Source organism: Fulmarus glacialis, unplaced genomic scaffold (genome assembly GCF_000690835.1).
Source record: "Fulmarus glacialis isolate BGI_N327 unplaced genomic scaffold, ASM69083v1 scaffold8132, whole genome shotgun sequence".
NCBI classification, from domain to species: Eukaryota; Metazoa; Chordata; class Aves; order Procellariiformes; family Procellariidae; genus Fulmarus; species Fulmarus glacialis.
The window spans coordinates 60027-80006 of NW_009198451.1; the positions used below are offsets into that span (position 1 = coordinate 60027).

Sequence of the window (19980 nt, forward strand, 5' to 3'; positions counted from 1 at the left end):
AGAGCATGGCTTGCGAAGAGTATGCCTGCAAGGAATGGTTTTCTAGTGTTACTGCATGGATCCATAGCCTAGCCAGAGGCACAGAAAAAGCTAATTCCTGCAGGGATTGGGGCTGTGATCGGAGACCTGGTGAGTAGGGATGTTCAACCTACTCTTGCCTTTGCCCCAAAGCCATGGATGGTTCAGTAGTCTGACTCAGATGATACCGTCTGTGTCCCTGCTCCAGACAAAGAGAATCTTAAAAAAAGAACACAGGGGAAGACAGAAAAAAAAGAGTGAAACTACAGAGTAAATACAATTACATGATATGGACCTGTTTTTATAGTGCAAAGACTGTGGAGTTCTGGAGTCCTTTAAATGCAGCATCAAAGATATTGTAGCTAGACACAAAGGTGGACCTGTAGACAAACTGCACAATTAATGGGATTTATTTGGCTCTGAATGATGTGGATGTCATGCCTCTACAGATTTTGATTGTCCTGTTTTGCTATTTTCAAGCAACAAAGAACATTCTGCTACAGGATATAATGGTGTGAACCCACATTTGAGTTGTTTGTGGAATATGAAGGAGTATCTGAGAGCAAAATTCAGGCTTTAAACAATATATGGCAAGTCATAATTATAGCAAGACTATGGTTATGTACATAATACTGCAGCACTCAGCCACTTTCAGAATGAGAGATGTACCATAAAAGAAAGTTGTTTGGAAGATGCTGACTTTGGATGGGGACTGGCATGTTCTTTTCTTCTCTATAATGTTAGTGCAATTACATGCTCAGCTTTAATATTTTATTTCTACCCTTGCATTTAGAAACACAGACATGCAGAACCACAGGGCAGCACCAGTAACAAATGCTACAGAGAAGAGTGCGAAAAATCCCATAACGAACAATGATGGAATAAGCTGCCCAGTGATGAAAATTTCTTTCTAACCCCAAGCAATTAGTGGCTGGCTTATATCAAAAAGCATGAAGTTTTGTGTCCTTTCTACATTTTTACCCAGTCTAATATGGCTGTGGATGTTCTCATTACCCATATATATATGCCTAATCCTTTTTTTTTTTTTAATGTTGCTAAGCTCCAGACCTCAATAAAGCCTTTGGCAAGGAGTAAAGTTTTGGAGAGTGCATAAGTGGTCATGAGAAGGAAGAGAATAAGATGGAGCAAACACATGATGTGTCCTACACCCAAATTGCTACAAAAGGGCTTGCTTTCAGGGTTTCATTACTAGTGGGGACAGGCAGAAGTAAAATGAGAACTGAGAGTTTGGCCTGTTACTGTTCCCTAAGTTATGGGGAAGCTGAGCACCGAGAAGGACCAATATATTGCTGAAGACACACAAAGCAGACTATTTGGACATCAGCTTTACCGGCAGAAAGGAGCCTCTCTGCCTGCAGCAAAGTGGAGCAAGGATGACTGTCACCTTTCAGTGTGTTAGGCTGGTGGTGTTTGTGCAGGGACTTACTGAATTGCTGGCCCTCCAAAACTCAGCAAGAATTGGATTAAGGCCATTGACTTTTATATAATCATGAATGAAATATCTAACTGAAAGCTTGCTTTAATTATGGGGATAGTTGGAGATAGTAACAAAAGCTCAAATCATTAAGATGCATCTAGAAAGTTCATCTTTTCTCTGATATCTGTAGTAATGGATCATGGAAGATTAGCTAAAAGGAGCTAGATAAACCAGAAAAAAAGATAGACATAGAAATGGATGAATAAACAGAGAGATGATAGACTGGCAAGCACATAGATACTTAGATAGATGGGTAGTTGAACAGATGGCTATATTTATATAACCTTAAAGACAGGATGTTTTCTTGGTGCTGTGGTTGAGCTCACTGAGCATACTAAGGTCTCCCTGCAATCTTCTGATGCCTCCGTAAGCCTCTGAGAGCTCTCCATCCGTCTAAGCTGCTACAAGCATGTACATACATGCCTAACTTTTAGCACAGTAAGCCCCTTGATTTCAATTCTTCTTAAAGTTGAACTCATGGCTAAATGTTTACAAAGTGTGTGTGGGGAGGATGATAATTATTTTTCAATACTCTTGGTATTTCTGGGCTTTCCTTTGCTACATTCACAGGGTGGCTTTTTTTCAGTGACATTGTCTGAACTGTAACTAGTAAGAGTTTTGTATTTCTACATTATGTGATATTTTTCCTTGTAGCTCATAAAGTCCCCTGTGATGTTGAATCTTCAGAGTTTTCAGGACTGGCTAAGATCGAGAGAATTTTTTTTCTTAGGGGTCTTGTGGGCTTTTTGGCTGGAGCATTTGACTCAGTGTTTGGTTTCCTAACAGATTAGATCAATCTGTGAGCATCCCAGGGTAAAATACTCCTTTGCCAGCTGGTGGCTAGGATCAATTAGCAACATTTACTTAAATTTTTATTGTTATGATTGTTATTATTAGTATGTGTACAGCAATGGTAAGGAATGTCTTCCTAGCAGAAGTACATCTTGGAGGAGAGGGCTACCTCAAACCTTGAGGACGCTGAAAAAATATAGGTGCACATTAAGGACTTGTAAACTCCTGAGTTCTTGGTAATTAGAGCCTCAGAGTGCCCATATATTTGTAAGTACAGGTATAGAGGCAGGTATGTATCCTTTAACCTCCCTCGTTCATCCCTGACTGCCAGGGCTTGCAAAATCACTCCTTCGGTGCTGGCATCTTTTGAGCTAGTCACGGTCTGAATCCCAGCAGCAGTTCTCTGGTGGTGCACCACAAAAGGGTGAAGCTGAGCCCGTTCTGTGGCTATATTAAAGGAGCTTCAGTCTCCAGGCCCGGTAAGGCAACAGCATTTGGATACAGTGAGCATTTCGGAGACTAACACCCTTTGCCTGCGCACATGGTCTGAGGCACGGGGCAGTTTGGGTCAGTAGCCATGTGGACCCTCTGGACTCATCCTCCCAGAGCTATCCGGCTGCAAGGGAATCCCAGCAGGAGATACCAATGGTGGGTGCTAGGAGATGCAAATAGGTTTAGCACAGCTCCTTCAAGGCGAGCCCCGAACAAGACCCTTGGGAGTACTGCTAGGAGATCTGCCAGCTGGTCAGGCCTCAGATCAAATTTTAGCTAAAGCAAAACTTGTTGGGTGTCCTGATTGTATTCACCAGACAAGTCATCCAGCAGATGAGCACTCAATTCTTCAGCATAAAAATTTTCCACCTCCGACATGCCCTTGTGTCTATCATCCAGACTTAAATGTGTAACAACGGTAGCTGGGTAAGAGCTAACTACACCAATGCTAGTGAGCCCTGATGGTGTGGGGTATAGTCCTTCTGAGGTGGCTCATGCTAGACAAAGCCTGTGGATGTGGACAATCTCCCTAAGATTGAAGGAGCAGGTTGTGGGCACAGCATTGGTCTGGCTTACCTGGGTAAGGGTGGATGCCATTAGCAAACACGGCTTCTGCGGCGGGCTGCCCGTTAGCCTGCGGCGGGAGGCCAGTGAAACCATTCACCCCGATTGGAGATGGGATGCTAGGCACGGCTGGTGCAGTTATGCCAGGAGGCGTGCTTCCACCTGCAAGTGGGGAGGACACAAAATCAGAGCTGGTGAGTTCTGGAAGCAATAACTACATGGAGAAAACTGCTGACACAACAGCTGTGACCAGTACACAGAAACCTTCTGATAATCCAAGAAATTAAAAATCTCCCAAACTGTTGTGCAAAGAAAGGGTCTGCTTGCTGTTGCTCCTCTCTTTGGAAAACCCTTAAGAAAGGCTTGCAAAACTTCAACAGAATGAAGCTTTGGTTTGGTGATCATGGTCTCTAGGCTAGATCCACAGCTAACATCAAGCAATAGAAAACTATAGAAATATCACCCTTCCTCCTCAACTTTCTCCCTGGAGTATTACCTGTTTAAATTGCTAAATAAGAAAATGTTTCTTTCCTAGATACCATTTAGTATCAGAAGCAAATTCTTAGGCCCACCTTTCTACAGCAGTTCCTCGCAGTTTCTCTTTGGAGATGTCAGCTTTGTGGGCGTACTGATTTCCAGGACTACTCTCTCTACATTCTCTCATGAATACACATGTCATGTACAAACTCATTCTGAACTTTCTCAGCACCAGGGATCCTTAAAAGGTTTGGCAAGTTGATTTGTAGCCCGAAGGCAGTCGGTAATACCTTTTTTTTTAGTGTCACTGTTCAGCCAAAACTTGACATCGCAGAGTTTTAGTGGAAATCTCCCACTCAACAGTGGCAAAATTTGGGCTGGATTTGTTTCTTTCATGGAATCATACTCCTCCCTTCTTCCCAGATGCATCCTGTGGGGGACCGTAATGCTGCTGTTTCAGAAGAACAATTTAGTCTCTATGTTTTGGGTGGGATCCTGTCACCCACTGGTAGAGAATTCTTGAATTTCTGAGGGGAGAATTAAATCCCTCTGCTACCTCATTGTCTGCTCCTATGTATGTTTAAATTGGCTTGGGCAGTCTGTGCTTCTTGAAACGTACTCAGGATGTTTTTGGGGACCAAAAATGAGTTTTCTATATGTATGAAATCATATTTTTCTCTTGCTAGCTGTGAGTGGGAAGTTAAACTGTCTTATCTTCAGCAATATCTTTCCATGTCAGGGTATGCTACTGATTGAAAGCACTATTTTCGCAGTAACCTCTTTCTTAAACCAATTGCAGAAATTTTCTTCACCATAGCATCATTCCATGATGGGTTAGTCCAATAACACACTTTAATGACTGCTTAAATCTGTGTTGGTGCTTTAAGAAAACCAATATAGATGCAGGAGAAGTTTTAATATGTTCTTTGAGTATGTATGTAATTTTTATGTAATTTGAGAAGCCCAAAAAGCAGGCAAGATTTCAGCTCTTTTCTTATACCCTGAGCAGACAAGCTGCTTCTTCCCTTTTGCTTATTTAAATGGTGTTGGCCTTTAAAAATGTCCTCTGTGGAGGTACAGGGAGCCAGCAGTGGCAACTGAAGTCCAAAGGCAATGCTCTTAGCATATGCCATCAGCTTGCAAATCACAAAGGCTAGTTAAAATTTCCGTTGCTTTTCTGGATCTCTCCTTTATTTGCATAGACAATGTAAGTAATTTTTTTCTAAAATTGCAGCAAGGGATTTGTGCTTGCTATTTTGTGCATGTCTAAGGAAGTTTAGGCATATTCATTGCAATTCTTTAATTTTCTTCTTATAAAGAACCCCCCTGGAGAGGTCAGAGCTGTAGTTGGAGTGAAACTGGCATAAAGCCACCGCAGAGAACAAATGGCAGTGGTGCGTGCCAGTTGTGGATTTCATCCCTGGTTTGAGATCTCTTGCTGCAGCTACACCAGGTGCAGATTTACAACATGGAGGGAGGGAGGGAGAAGAGAAGGAAGGAAGAAAGGAAGCCTAGATGATATTTCGTTTCTAGCCCCTCTGTGCAGTTAACAGAGTGGCAGACCCACTGCAGACCCACTTTTCACCCAGATTATACCAATGATGGGAGAAATGCAAAACTTGAACCAAACTTTCAGAGTTGTGAATTTAATTGCCTAGCAATTACAGTCTGTTGTGTGAGATAAACCTGGCTCTTGATGGGGAACCATCAAAATTCCAGTAAACAGCATAAAATTTTTATGGTCTGAAATACCCACTGGGGCTGCCTACTGCACTCCATTGACTGCAGGCAAGCCAGGTGACTAGTTTAAACTAGATGTCTAACTTTTGTATGGTTAAAGCCAGGTGAGATGGATCCTGTCTCTAGTCTGTTAGATTTGCCTGGATCCAAAACTCTTTAAGTTCTTAGGTCCCATGGGAACTCGTGAGCCTGAATGAACTCATGGCCATGTCCCAAGGAACCCACTCTCCTAGAGGCAGGATGCAAGAAAACCAACTGGATTAGGAGGCCTGAAGATACCAGCACAGAGGCACTGTGCTCAGCCAATATCTCCAAAGCCTCTAGGACTTCTGGGTTACCAGTGTCCTTTTTCTAGCACAATTTTTCTTTTGCTTAGGAAAGATCAAAACACTTTTTTTTTCAATGTTCCAAACACTTTTTCTAATGCCTGTTTTTCAGAGAACTTTGAAATGTTTCATTTTCATCCCAAGTAAGAACAAAGATATACTTCAATGACTGGAAATCCTGCTATGAAGCAGAATGATCATTTTCCATGTGACTTTCTGAATGCTAACAAAAGCCAGCAGGAGAATTCACGTTAGGCTTCAGATATCTCCTGGCTACTCAGAAATCGCTGCTGGTGTTGTAGGCTTGCTTGCTCAGACGTTATGTGAAACATTTTCTATGCATCTTTTCACAAGCTTTGTGAGTGTTGTAGTAATACAAGGAGTCATTTCAAAGTCTAAATATTTCACCCAAGGAATAATTGTCAATGGACATTTCCACGACCCATGAAGGAAAGTACCCATTCAAAGTAAATCTGCAGTAATGCCAAAGTGCATAGGCTTCATAATTGAAAATATGTCATAAGGAGAGTGCAAAATCTGCCACCATGAAAGAGATCAAGGGATTATCTAAACCAGCATCTTATTTTCAATAATGACCAGTCATGGGTGCTCTGGAAAGCATGTAAAAAACATGAGCTTTCCTCTCCTGTATGCTGACAATAGGAGTTTAACAGTCCCCAAAAGGCATCGGGCACACGAGAAGAGGAGCAGAGCTTACACCGAAGAAGGGATGGGATATTTTTCATGTACTGGATATCATGGTAGGCACAGAATTTGGCTGTTGTACTGGTATTTACACACCTATGTCACAGAACTCGCTCTCTCAAGAGTTATTTATATGCAAAAGAGCTTGTGCTCTTTTGTGGTGGGGCCATCACAAACCACTGCTGGATTCAGCTTTCCAGGCCCTGAGAGCATTTGAATTCCAGGCAGTCTTTGTTTGACGTTCTCTCTGCTCCCACCAACACAAAACAAATCTAGCTAATGCAAATATGATAATCTTTCCAGCAGCGGGTTTAAAGGGTGCACATATAATTAAGCCACTTTTCTATTTGGATTTGCAGTAGCTCCATCGACTTGTTGTTTATACATTTATCTTTTTGTAAACATATATTTCGAAATGTGTGGTATAAAATTTTTGAGTAAAGTGCTTTTCCTTGGGTCTCCGTATGTTCGCATGGAATGAGATCTGTCTTCTTTTCTCTCCCTTTTTTTCCCTTTCATATTCTAATACAAGCAAAAGAAAAGATAGGTATCTGATCCAGCAGCTGCTGACATTGTTCCCAGCTACAGATTGCAAAGAGATGTTAAGCTGTGTGTGAACGGGGAGGTTTTCTTTGGCAGACAGGTTAGCAGGACTCAGTTCATTAGGAACAGCCCCCAAGGCTGCACTGCTGTGGTGCCTTATCTCCCTGCCATCCAGTGTTTCTCAGCCATGAGGCATCTTTCCTGGCTGCTTTGTCAGACAGCCCTTTCCAGCTCCAGGGCTGGTGCAGACCTCTTCATGTTCAGCAGTGAAGCTGCGCCTTTCCTCTCTTACTGCTCTGCTCTGGAGCCCCCCAGATCCTGCTCTGCCCAGCGCTGCCTGCACCACAGCTGGCTCAGGCATAGCTCACTCCTCCCATGTCTCACCCCACACCTTTGTCAAGCTGGTCCCCTCAAGGGCTGCTTGATCCTTCGAGATCACATTTTTCTGAACACAGTCCCATCCCCAGTGCCTCTCATAGGAACAACCTGCACCGCCCCAGGGACCCTTTTATCCCAACCTGTCCCTTAGAAGTGGTCCTCTGAAGATGTATCTTTGAGTCCTACCAGACTCAGTGGTATATTGCAAAGCTCTCAAAATTCTCACTTCTTTCCTCTCATGGTTTGGCCCCACTTTCCCTGCTGCCCTACTTCCCTGCTGTAGCTCACATGCCACTCCATGACTACCAGCCCTGCCGGTTCCTTGACCTGTTCCTGCCCAAATGATTTCCTTGTGCATCAAGCCCCAGGAAAGCCAGTCCTGTTTCCATCTCAGCTTAATTCTCTGCCCACTGAATCATATGCTGCAGCTCCTAGCATGGGCTTCTTGTGACACCTCGCAGTCTGATCCTGGCAGCCCTTCACTGACTCTGCTCCAGCAGCCAGAAACCCCCTCACCAAACACTTGCATTCCAGGTAGCACCAGAGGTCTTTCCTGAGTACCTCCTGTCCTATTTCACAGTAGGGGAAAGGCTTCTGTGTTCCAAAGACATAGCTCATCTTGTTAATGATATTGCATCTCACCACAAACCTTATTTTGTTTGTCTTTGGACCAGCCTGGCTGTGACAGCACCAACACTGACCCCTTGGACATCTATATGCACCACCAATAAACCAGTGTAGGTCACTGGAGGATGTTTTGTGCTGTTTGGAGGGTGCTCAGAGCTGAAAGAAAGTTGTGCAAGGGATAAGGTGGAGACAGAAGGGTCATGGCTGACAGCCTTTTCCAGTGCCTTCCCTGCCAGTATCCTTCTTCCTCCCCAACAAGACCATTGCATCCTGGCTCTGGTGGGTCTCAACCCTCTTTTCTCTCCTCACCCACCAGTGAGTGCCACCCGGCACGGGGCACAGCTAGCCCAACAGCCCACTGCTGGTGAGCCCTTTGACTTTGCCCTTACAACTATTTCACGATACAGAAGCTGACCTGCAGCTGGCCCCAGCCCTAGAAAAGGTGGTAACAGCCTTTCTCTGCCCCTTTTCCCCTCTCCCAGACCCCAAAAGGATCTCCACTCCTCACTTCTGGTGGCCCTCACCAACAAGACCAACATTTCAGTAAACACCACCTGGGGCAGAACCTGTCAGATAACATGTCCTGCCAACTTTCCTCTGGGATGTGGCCAGATTTTCCTGCCCTTTGCCCTCTCCCCCGCCCCAGCCCCTTACCTGAGGTTGGTGTCATGGGGGCGGCCGCCAGGCCGTTCATGTTCAGAGCCGCCATCTGCTGCATCTGGGCCGCGGCAAAGGCTGCCATGGGGTTCAGGTAGCCGCCCTGCGCCACCGACGCCATGATCGCGGCTTGCTGCTGCATCAGCTGGAACAAAGAGAGCAGGGAAAAAATATCACGCGGTCACCGGCAGGGCGGCCCGTGGCACCGACACCAGGATGGGGACCCATGGTGAGGGTGTGAGGCATCCCTCTGTTTTGAGATGTCAGCTCACCATGCCTGTGGTAGCCCCCAGCCTTGGCCTTCCTTCTTGCTATAGGGGCTGGAAGCAAAATGCATTTTTGCATCTTGGGGTCTTTATGGTCCCCACTCCCATGATGTGTTCCCCAATGTGGAGGTCTCCCATGAGTTGGACTCAGGCCTCTGACTCCCTGGCCCTTCCCTGATGAGAAAGGCAGAGAAAGGACTTTATACATTCCTGAGCAGAGAGGTTGCATGGTTTATGTTGGTCGTAGCAAACCTCTGGGAAAGCACTGGTGGCTGCTGATGGGAGACCAGTGTATGTGGAGAGTTGGGGAGAGGGGATCCCCTCTCCAGAGCAGCGAGTTTATCTAATTCTCTGGGGATAACTTGATTTGTTTCTATCTGTCAGTAACAGGAATCATTTTTTCTTATGTTGCTGGGAGGCCTCTGGAGGGCACAGAGCAAAACCATGACCAAACCTTCTAACCAGATTACAGCACCTATTTCCAACACAACCAAGCAGAGACTCCTGGAAGAGCTATACAAGAGAAGGGAGCTTCCCTACTTTAACAAGATTAATACTGTGCAGTAGGAAAACCCCTTCCACGTGGTTTTGATCTGGGATGACTTCCTTAATTTTATGTTTTTCCAGAAAGTGATCAAAATGCTGCTTCTTTTAAGGCACCTACAAAAGGCAAAAATGAGGAACCCGGGCTATATTTTCAGGCATTTGGGGGTAAAAATTTTGGAGCAGAAGGACGGTGAATGGTTATGCATGCTGGAAAAGCTTCTTACATTAAAGCCAGACTTTGCTATCGTTATTTTACACTCTGAACCTAGCACACAGCCATTGCAGTTCCTGTGTACAGGATGGCTGCAGTGGGCTTGTAAAATGCTCCTGGCGTGAAGGAGAAGGCAGCTTGGATGAAGCTGCCGCTTGTCTGCTGCCCTGGAGCTGTACGAAGAGCCAGATGAAGTACGCCTGAGTCCGTATCGAACCCCCACTAGTGACCAGTGGTGGATGCTTAGAGAAAGTGTGGGGGAAAGAGGATGAGCAGAGAGCAAAACCTCATTCTGTTCATTCTCCAGCCTCTAGTAATGCATGGCTTAATTATAATAGTGGAGAAGGAAACTTTTTCTGTAGTGATTTTAGAAGTGACTCATGCCTTGCTGTCTCCAGAATTAGAGTACCTCTGTTTTGCTGCTCTCTGTGATTTCACTCTCTCTCCCATCAGGAAATCACCCTTGGATGCTGTTGTTTAAGCACACAGGACACGCTTCTCAGCATTAAACAGACCTCAAAAGTCATGGCAAGGAACAGACTGTTCCCTACTGTTCGGTTTAATATTGAAATATCTTCTAAATTAGCTGTTCATACACATACACACTAAAACAAATCCTAGAAAGCACTGCGCTCATTTAAATGCTGAAACTTTCCTTGTCACCATCTATGAAGAGACCAAAGTAAAGGATGCTCTGCCACTGACCTGCTGTATAACTGTGCACAAGTTGTGTAAACTTGCCTTGGTTTCTCCAGGGATAAGATGGGACACAGGATACCTGCCTCCTCACGTAGGAGTGCCTTCAGATCTACAGATGAAAAGTGCTGTACTAGAGTTGAGTAGTATTATTTTTTGTAGCCTAATGCAGATTGGCAGCAAGGTGGTGGCTTTCCCTTTGATTGTTAATTACCCTTTTTTATTATACCCTGCATAAGACACTTTCACATTTTAATTAGTGATATCCTGTTCTTTGTAATTACTGATGGAGTGATTAGACAATCTCTTCTGTTATAGCACAATGCTGATTCCCCTTTAAGGAGTACATTTGTTTCTAGGCGTCGTTTGAGTTTATTCTCCAGAGGAGGCACTGAGCAGGTGATTTTAGTAAGTATGCCAATGAAGTGAATGAGGAAGTGGGAATCCATCCATCTTTAACACTGGATTGACTCCAGTGCTGGGTGTGCTGACCCATATCTCATTTTCTGTGCTGCGTATTTTCACCTGGGGACAACTGAGGATATAACTGACCGGTTGCAGAACTAATGGCCAAGATCTGTGCCTATAGGATCTGTTTAGCGCTGCTGATCAAAGCAGCATCTCTCTGAGATAGATGCAGTTGCAAGGGCTGGGGACAGTTCCAGTCTGGTCTTTGCTGACTTTGCTCTGTGTTTCTCCAAAGCTGACCGGAGCTGCATGAGCAAACCCACCTCAAAACACGGAGTGACATATGGCTGGTCATGTGTGTCCCGTGGTCAGACTGGCTGGCAGATAATAGCCTGATATTTGTACAAGAGACCTTCTAGGGCAGGCGGGGGACTACGGTTTTGGCATTTCCCATTGTCAGATTCAGTAAACTAAATACAGATGGGGTTTCCTCTGAGCTGGTCACCTATTACGGTTGACGTGATAACAGGCAGAGGAGTCTAGGCCAAGATTCATCTCTCCCTTCTGTACCTGAATGCCTCTGGGGAGACGAATTGCAGCTTTGTTTCTCCCTATTGACTGTAATGTGGAGCCCCAGGTGATCAGCTGCACGTACCAACACAGTCAGATGAAATCATTCCCACCCCTTACCTGGCCCTCGGCAGATATTTTTGGACCTTGGTTCCCAACCATTTAAAAGAGAAGTGTTAATCCTTTTTTCATTTGTGTTTCACCTGTGCTGCAAGAGAAACAGGGTTCTATCTAAAAGATACCGCATTGCCAATGGTAGTGCAAATGATTGTGCTGCTCCAAAGGCAATCTCCATTTTACACTCAGCAGAGCTAGGCAATCACTTGTGACATTATTTATGGCTTACGCAACTTCTTCTCCTGCTTATGGATGTCTCTAAGCTGTTCAGAGTTAACTCCACAATGGCAGGTGTTCCTCCTGCTTTGTAAACCAGGTAACCCGAGTGTGCAGTTTCTTGTGTATTCAGAGGGCTTATAAATTTGCACTGGAAGATGCATGTCTGTAGAATATACCTTGGCTACATGCATGCTCCTTTTTGCAGTGTAATGTCATTCATGCATTTCTGTCACAGACCTTCAGAAAGAAGAAGGTATTTTCTCTCTCCTTATGAGAAGAACTAGATGATCCTAACCTGCTGATTAGTCCAGGGTCTGCAGCCTAAAGCCTGGTGGATTTCAGTGAAACAGTCACTTAAAACTGGCCATACTCCCACAGAGACTGAATTAGGAGCTTGAGGAGCAAAGAGGTTAAATTCAGCTTAGGGTTAAAAAGCTGATGCAGTAAAAATAAGGCCCTAATCTGTGATTTGGGACACTAGGTTCAGTTGCTTCTGCTACAGCAGGCATCCTGCAGGGAGCGGCCACCCCATTTCTGTTATGCTCAGTGTTCTGGGGATATCTAAGATGCCCTGAAGACCTGGAAACCCCCCTGGCATGGTGAAATGAGCTGGAGCCTTGCACTTCATGACCCAGAGGACGTACACCTCGCTGCAGCCTTCAGAGCCAGCCTGTGGGTTAAACTGGGGTCTCCTCCAGAGCTGGAAAGAGTATGGCATCCCATACCTGAACACAGTCACGTACCCCAGCTAACCGGCTTTGCTTCCTTGGCTAGAAGAGGGGACCCCAACCATGTCCCAACCACGTCTGGACATCTCAGCCCTTGGCAACACTCTTGCCACCCTTCTATTGTCACGTTTCCCGTTCCTGCCCTTCCCTCTCTGGTCGGAGGTACTCAGGAATAAAGGTTAAGGGGAAAGAGGAGGGGGGTCCTTCCCAGCCCAGCGGCTGATGGTCGCAGCCCGGCTAAGTGCAGCGGCATTGCGGGGGTGGGAGGACAGTCACCTTGAAAGTAGCTGACAGCATAGACCTACCTCCTTCCCCCCAGGCTGGCTCCAGGGAAATATACAACAGGAGGGCAAGTCCTGGAAGGGTCACCCGTCTCCCTTATAAAACCTCTGGGACATTCCCAAGTGAGCTCAAATAAAAGTCACCCCGCTCCTTCCCCAGCTCCCCCTGAAGACAAATGTTCCATCCACTCTCATTTTGAAAGAGGCCCACTGTATGGTGCCAGTTAATAAAGCTGTAGAAAGTGAGGCAGTGACCCCACCAGAGGCAAATCAATAGCAGCAGGGCCCCTGGGTATTGTGTACTTTAAAATATGCCATTTGAAATGCAGATTTTCCCTGCCTGGGCAGGGGCCACAGAGCACTAATCAGAAAGGCAGCAGCCTTATTATCTCAGACTGATTCAAGGGGACCGAGAGGAGCTTTTCCCTTCCTCAGCTGAAAGATGTATTTCCCTTTGCTTCTCTTACTTCCTTGGCATGATCTTTGCCTCAGCATTTAGAGGTTTTTCCCACCTGATTTTACAGATTTGTTCCCTCTTTCCTCCACCCTGGCCTTTACTATTGCTCAAATATTTATCTTCTGAGGAGGTGCTACCAAACTGGTTCACGCCTATGGACAGCACCTCAAGAACTATGAGCCTGCAGTCCCCATCCCAAGGCTTGAGAACTGGCAAGGTCATCCAAAGCATGGCGGGGTGGTGGTGGTAGTGATGGCTGATCAACAGAGAGAGATGGGAGGATTCATCTCACACACCTTTGTGCTACCTCAAGTTGAGGTGGCTAAAATTCAGCCAGCTCTGTCATCAGTGGATGGATAGGCACCTCCACGGGCTTATCCATCCCATCCTAGCATGGGAGATTAAGACAAAAAACATCAAAAGATGCAGTTTTGCAGCACAGCTGAACCAAAGCAAGAGCTTGCCAATGCACATCTCCCTCTCCACGTCTTGCCACTACCTTTGCACCAGGATAGATGCACACCTGACACTGCCAAGCACCCGCTCAGGAACAACACCAGCAGACGGTTAACTACACAGCACAGAAACATGGATCTTACTGCTGGTTTTCCTCCCAGAAGTGGCTCCCTGCGTGGTCACTGTCAGTCTAGTGGTTTGGGGTGAGGATATGTGGCCAGAGGTGGGGTTGGGAATGGGATGGTCGCCTCTGGCATCAGGTGGCTGTTAGTCAGCAACTGCACTCAATGAAGGGAAATACTATCCTATTCTCACAGGAGGAGCAGATGCAGGGAGAGGTGAACTGACTTACTCAAGACCAAAACCTCCTGCTAGAAATAGGACAAGGATGCCTTCCCCAGCCCCCAAAAGAAATACATGTGAAACTGAAGAAGGGGAAGAGGAGAGAGAAGGGTTATTTCTGATGCGCTCTTTTTGAAATAGCATGATCATTGCCCTTGGAGAAGGCTTACTCTGAACAATCTGATGTCCTTCTCATTTTTTTCAGTGTTATTTTCTATTCTTGTCTCTGAACCACATGGAGTTTTGTTTGACTTTTCATATTCTTCATTCAGTAATAATAATAAAATTAATAACAGCATCCCACACTTCCCACCTCTAACAATCTATAGAAACACTTAACTAATTAATCCTCATGGTATCCCTGTGATAGAAAGAGGTAAGCAAAATGATCAATCAAGCAGTAAGAGGACTCGTATTTGGTAAAATCACAGAAATTACAAATTCACGTCTGTTTTACCTTACCGGCCATTGGGAAATAAAACAAAAAAAATCTCCCAAGCCTTTAAACAACCTGAAAATATTCTGAAAAAAATCAGAATGGTCCTTCAGACATTTTTTAATGTCTTCTTGGAAACAGAAATTTCTGCTTTGAAAATAAAGTTTAATTTAATTAAGATTTAAAAAACTGAACAGATGTGCAACACCTGGATTCACGTGTTTTAGTGTCTTTCCGAAGCTGATACACAATGGTTTGGATTTCTAACTTACTGAGAACTGTGAAAAAAACCCAAAACCTAAAAAAAAAAAAGTATATAGAGCCCAAATCTGAGTGTTCATTATTTCTGAATTACCAGGGAGCTGACAATCAGAAATATGGTATTAGCCCTGCTACAAAGTACTGTGACTTCAAAATAGCTTCCTCTTCTGGAACGGATCAGAACAAGTGATTTGCATAACAGGTACTATTTACCGAATATACTGTCTCATTTTGGTCATTTAAATATAATAACTATTATATGCAGAAGATAGTCTATATTCAGTAAATTTTCCCTGATTTCATAGGGCTAGCTGAATTTTTTTAAGTATCTTTCCAAAATAATTTCGCAGTATGAATTGAATAAACATTGGAAGAAGCGACTCTTCCCTTCAGCACTACCTCAGATCATTTAGTAGAAATATCCTTTCATCTCCAGAGGAGCTGGGACAGGGAGGCAGAGGGGGGAACCTAGGCTTTTATGGTCAGCATGGTAGTCACTGCTGCCCTGACTTTCCAAGGTGACCACTTCTGATGATGACTGAGATCTATGCTGTGCTGGATATTCCCAGATTTGTTGCAGTTGTTGGCTGCAGTTCAGAAGCTGCAGCCATTTGTACTTTTTCAGAGTGAGGGGAGCTGGGATTTACTGTTGGGAAAGGACTTGCTCCAGGCCGGAGAGCAAATGTTACCGTTGCCTATGTTGCCCCTGAACCCATCTGTCCGTTTTTACTCACTAACTCTATGCCTGTCCCCTGCTGCAGGATGCAATCGGTTCCACGGCTGGAATTCGGCCAGGAGACTGTGGCTAACACTCCCACCCCATTTTTTATGCAAACTTGATTTATGACTTTGATCTTATTTTAAATAATTTAAAAATTAAATAATTTATACAGTATCGGTCACTTTCCAAGGCTCCTTTGTTCTTGCTTTGCTCTTCTGCATTTTCCCATCTTCCTAACCCTTTTCGGTCTGTGAACATTTACTTTTCTGCATGATGGGGCGGCAGTGACATCAGACAGCCGCTAACTAGTTGCCACTTTCTTCACAGAAAGAAAACCTGCAGGAACTTTTGCCACTGTTGCTTATTTGGGCCAGGACTATACCACAACCATTCATAGTCTGGTTTGATTTTTACTGCTCATGACTTTGGGCTAGGCCACCCCACTGCTTACCAGGCTCTAAGAAGGTGTGCTGTGCTGCTCTGGGCTGGAGTGGGTCCCTGCAGGTTCTTTCTCCACTGGCAGCAAATCAAAGGTGGTGCCACCTAACATCAGCTTCCTTCTCTCCAAGCTTTCAGACCTATACCTCAAGCTGGCCTTAACTAAGGCTGTGGAAACAGCTATCAATACCCAGCTGATGTGGATCCACAGTAACCTGACAACAAAAAGGGCTGGTGCCCTATGCATGTGTGAACTAAAATAAATAATCACCCTGTAAAAGGGGAACCTAAATGAATATTGGAAGATACTGCTGAAAAGAAAAAAAAACCAAAGCAACCAAAAAACTCTGGAACAAATTAGTATAGGGGCTCTGAGAGCTTTAGGGAGCCATGAAACCTGACTTGCCTTGAGCTGCATACAAAAGAGGTGAGGTGGCTCTGATGTGACTTTCTGTGCCACTGAAACAGCACAGAGTTAGTGCCAAGCTTTGTCTGGTCTGCTTGCAGATGGTACACGAGGAGGGGAGGCAAAAAACACACGCAGAGGAGAACCTCCTTTGCTTCCCGACTTTTTTGCCTTTGGAGCTGAGGCCATATGGCTGCTGAAACCAAGGACTAGTTGCTTAACCGATGTGAGGTCATCGCTGCTATCGAGGTTAAAGTTGTTTAAGCTGAGGTTGAGTGGCTTGGCAGCAGGCAGCAGCAGGGAGTGACCTGTGACATGGCCATTTGCTGAGCTGCAAAGGAAGTAACTTAAAGAGGAGCTGAGGCCCAAAGCAGTGGCAACTGGTGGCAACACTAATGACTATCAGTCAAACACTGATGGACTGAGACCCTCGTTGCCTCTCCCCAGTGGGGTGCTGCTTGGTTTGTAAATCCACGGCTGCCCACTAATCCCTCAAGCAGCTGCACTGCGTGGGTTTCTGCTGCACTGGCCACCTTGATGCATGGAGACCTTTTTGCAGGAGCTAATGCAGTCCCGGCGTTGTGCATGATGCCTCTCTGGCGAAGATTCAGCAAGAAACCGCTGCCTAGGGGACTTGGCAACCTCCTCCATGGGGACGGACCATTAGAAACTATTGATTAACCAGCTCTCATGGGATTACTTGGGAAGTTTTACATGGAGAAATCCGTCAAGCTTGGACTGCAGTGGGATAACTGGGAGAACAGGTTACGAGTACAAATCAGAGTGCCCAGTGTCTCATGCTAGTCCTGGCCTTACTGCTAAGCACTGTGTTACCATCATACCCCGGTGTGAAAACCCATGAGAGACAACACAAGAGAGAGCCATGTTCCTGAGGCAGAAGGGAAAATAAACAAATCTGATCATCAGCTTTATTTGTACATGGGGAAATGAGACCAGGGGGTCAAGCGATTCACCCAAGGTCACACGAGTTGCTGGTGGCAGTGGCATCAGCTGTCACCGCTGCCCTGCTTTTGCGTTTTCACTGTTTCACCTTTCCTCCTCTTGACTTGCCTTAGCTCTTCAACTTCAGTTCGGGCTGAGTAAAACTGGCCCCCCCTTTCCCTCTCCCCCTATCGATCCCTCCATCTCCCGCTGGCATTTACGAGGTGCCAATCACCCTGATATCTAAGAGCCAGCATTCCAAGGTGGATTAATCGGACCGAGGGAACATCACACAGCCTCAGCGCTCCCTTCCTTCCCTTTTGTGTGAGACTGTGAGATGAAGCAGATAGGGAGAGACACAGATAGGGAGGCTGATTGAGAGACAGCATCTGAGCACGCTCTGGGTGTACAGGCGCCACACGGAAATGTGATCCCATCATTTAGACAGCTCTGAAGTCCCCAGGGTAATTGGTGTCACCAGCTTGTCATATCCAATGGGTCAAGATCTAAAACTTATTATTTCCCCTTATTAGCATGTTTACCAGAAAAAAAAAAGAGGATGGGTCCAATTCTGCTTTCACAGAAATCAATATGAAAAATATTCATTGGTTTCAAGCGGAGCGGGAGCAGACCCAGGAATTGTTTTCACTTTTCCTTCAGCGATCAATCTTCACTCAAGCACCTAGCCTCATAATATCCTGTATTATCTGGCGAGAAATAGATGGAGGGAACTTTTGTGGTGTAAAGGTACAGACGGCATCCTCTTTTATATTGGTATAAACCTAGGCTGACAATTAGAAGAATTAGTCTAGATGAAAAATGAGAAGAGTTTTTGGACCAGAGCATCAGGACAATGATGTCTTCACCACCTCTCCAGCTGCCTGATCAATGCCTGTAGTGTAACACTGGAGCCACATCTCCTGCCTGACAACTTCTGCAGATGTTTGTCCCCAGCTGCCCATCGTTGCCTCCTGTTAATTCCTCTGGTACATGGGGCACAGACGCTGCGTCCCCCTGCCAGGCTGCTGGCCGCTGACCTAGGCTCAGCTGTGATTTACCGTCTCTTTTCCTCTTCCTGCAGCCTTCCCTGGCCAGGAGGACAGTTAAACACAGCCAGGCTGGGGAGGGGACAGCTTTTCTATCTTGCGGGGAAGGGAGCAGGGGAGACAAAGGAAGAGGCAAAGATTGTCTTTGACTGGGAATAAAAATGAAGAGGGCAAAATGGAAGGGAAAATAGAATTTGTCTAGTGGGGAGAGAGTAAAAAAAGTCCAGAATAGCACCAGGGGGTGCAGCTGGGAGGAGAGGGGGAACTTGTGTGGAGCTCTACAGCACATCCTCATGACTCTACATGGCTCATGCAAGGGGTAGACTGGGTTTTACCAAGTGTTCAGTGAGGCACATGACACTCACTGGAGGACAGAAATTTCTAGACCCTCAAGTTAAAAAAAGAATGTGTGGATGTGATCCAAATCCATGGTGCCAATGCATGAGAAGGAAATAGGCAGGGAAGAAAGCAGAGCCTTGCAGTCAGTGTGCTGGAGGGAGTATGGGTACACTGGAGGATGATTCCTGAGTTGAACCTGTGTTACCTAAGGCAAGGCATTTGGTCTCCCCCCTTCGGGAAGTTGTTACTCTGGAAAATTGGATAATGGTACTTCCCTCCTGTACACAAATTTAACACAGAGTACAAGAGGGCCACCTTTTACCACCAAACGGATGAAGCACCTAGATGCACTGGCACTGCCTGCAAATGTTCCTGTTTCACCTGCTCCAGAGAAGTCAACCAAAGTCACCTGGCAGTACTGAGTCTGCCTGCTGCAGGGATCTCCTCTACCTTCCTCTGAAATATCTGGCAGAGACCAAGTTACCTGAACCTGATCTTGTCTTGCAGGTCCTTGTTAATTGTAGCCTAAGGAAAGGTAGTTTTGTCAGAGGCATCCATTTCAGGCCCCTTCAGGGCCCAGCTCCCTGTACAGTCACAGTGTCTCAGGGGCCCAGGGTCCAGGTTTGGTATGTGAGTAGGATACCTGAAGTTAGACAGTGCAACAGTGCTTTAAATAGCTGATGTGTTTTTCCAGTGTGCTTAAATCGTACTGTTTTGGGGAGCCAGGACTGTATGTATGCATATGTCTGCTTGTCCATTTTAGTATTATCTAGCATGCTTTCATGAATCTAAAAGCACTACTGTCAACAGCTGCCATCTTGTCCTGTGGTCACTCCAAAGGTACCCATGATGAGGCATGGTGCAGCAGGGGCCTGGCCAAATGGAGCAGAGAGCCATCGTCGCCAGTCAGATCAGTCTGCAGAGGAGGTAGCAGAGGAGGGCCAGAAAGGTATTTGTGCCCTCAAAAACCTTTGGCACCTTTGGTGCTGACATGGGACAGAGAACTAGGATAAGCTGAATTCAGGTCTATTTCATCCAAATCCTCAAAGGCTAGTTGTGTTTGGATTTGACAGCAATGGCTCAGGCCCTGTAGGAAGTGTCTTGCATGGTGCACACATGATCATGGTTTGGTTACTGCTAGAATCATAGAATCATAGAATCATTAAGGTTGGAAAAGACCTCTAAGATCATCAAGTCCAACCATCAACCCAGCACCACCATGCCCACTAAACCATGTCCCTAAGCGCCTCATCTACACGTCTTTTAAATACCTCCAG

General features: G+C 45.6%; 1 protein-coding gene across 1 annotated transcript in view; it reads right to left on the reverse strand.

Moving 5' to 3' along the window:
* The window catches only part of LOC104073212 (CUGBP Elav-like family member 4), an 80365-nt gene that overhangs the window by 38184 nt on the left and 22201 nt on the right, over nt 1-19980 (reverse strand). Inside the window, exons 4-5 of the mRNA XM_009572907.1 lie at nt 8815-8962; nt 3377-3526 (exon numbers count right to left, since the gene is read on the reverse strand). Coding sequence (XP_009571202.1) covers nt 3377-3526; nt 8815-8962 — 298 coding nt within the window. The remainder of the gene's footprint in view (nt 1-3376; nt 3527-8814; nt 8963-19980) is intronic.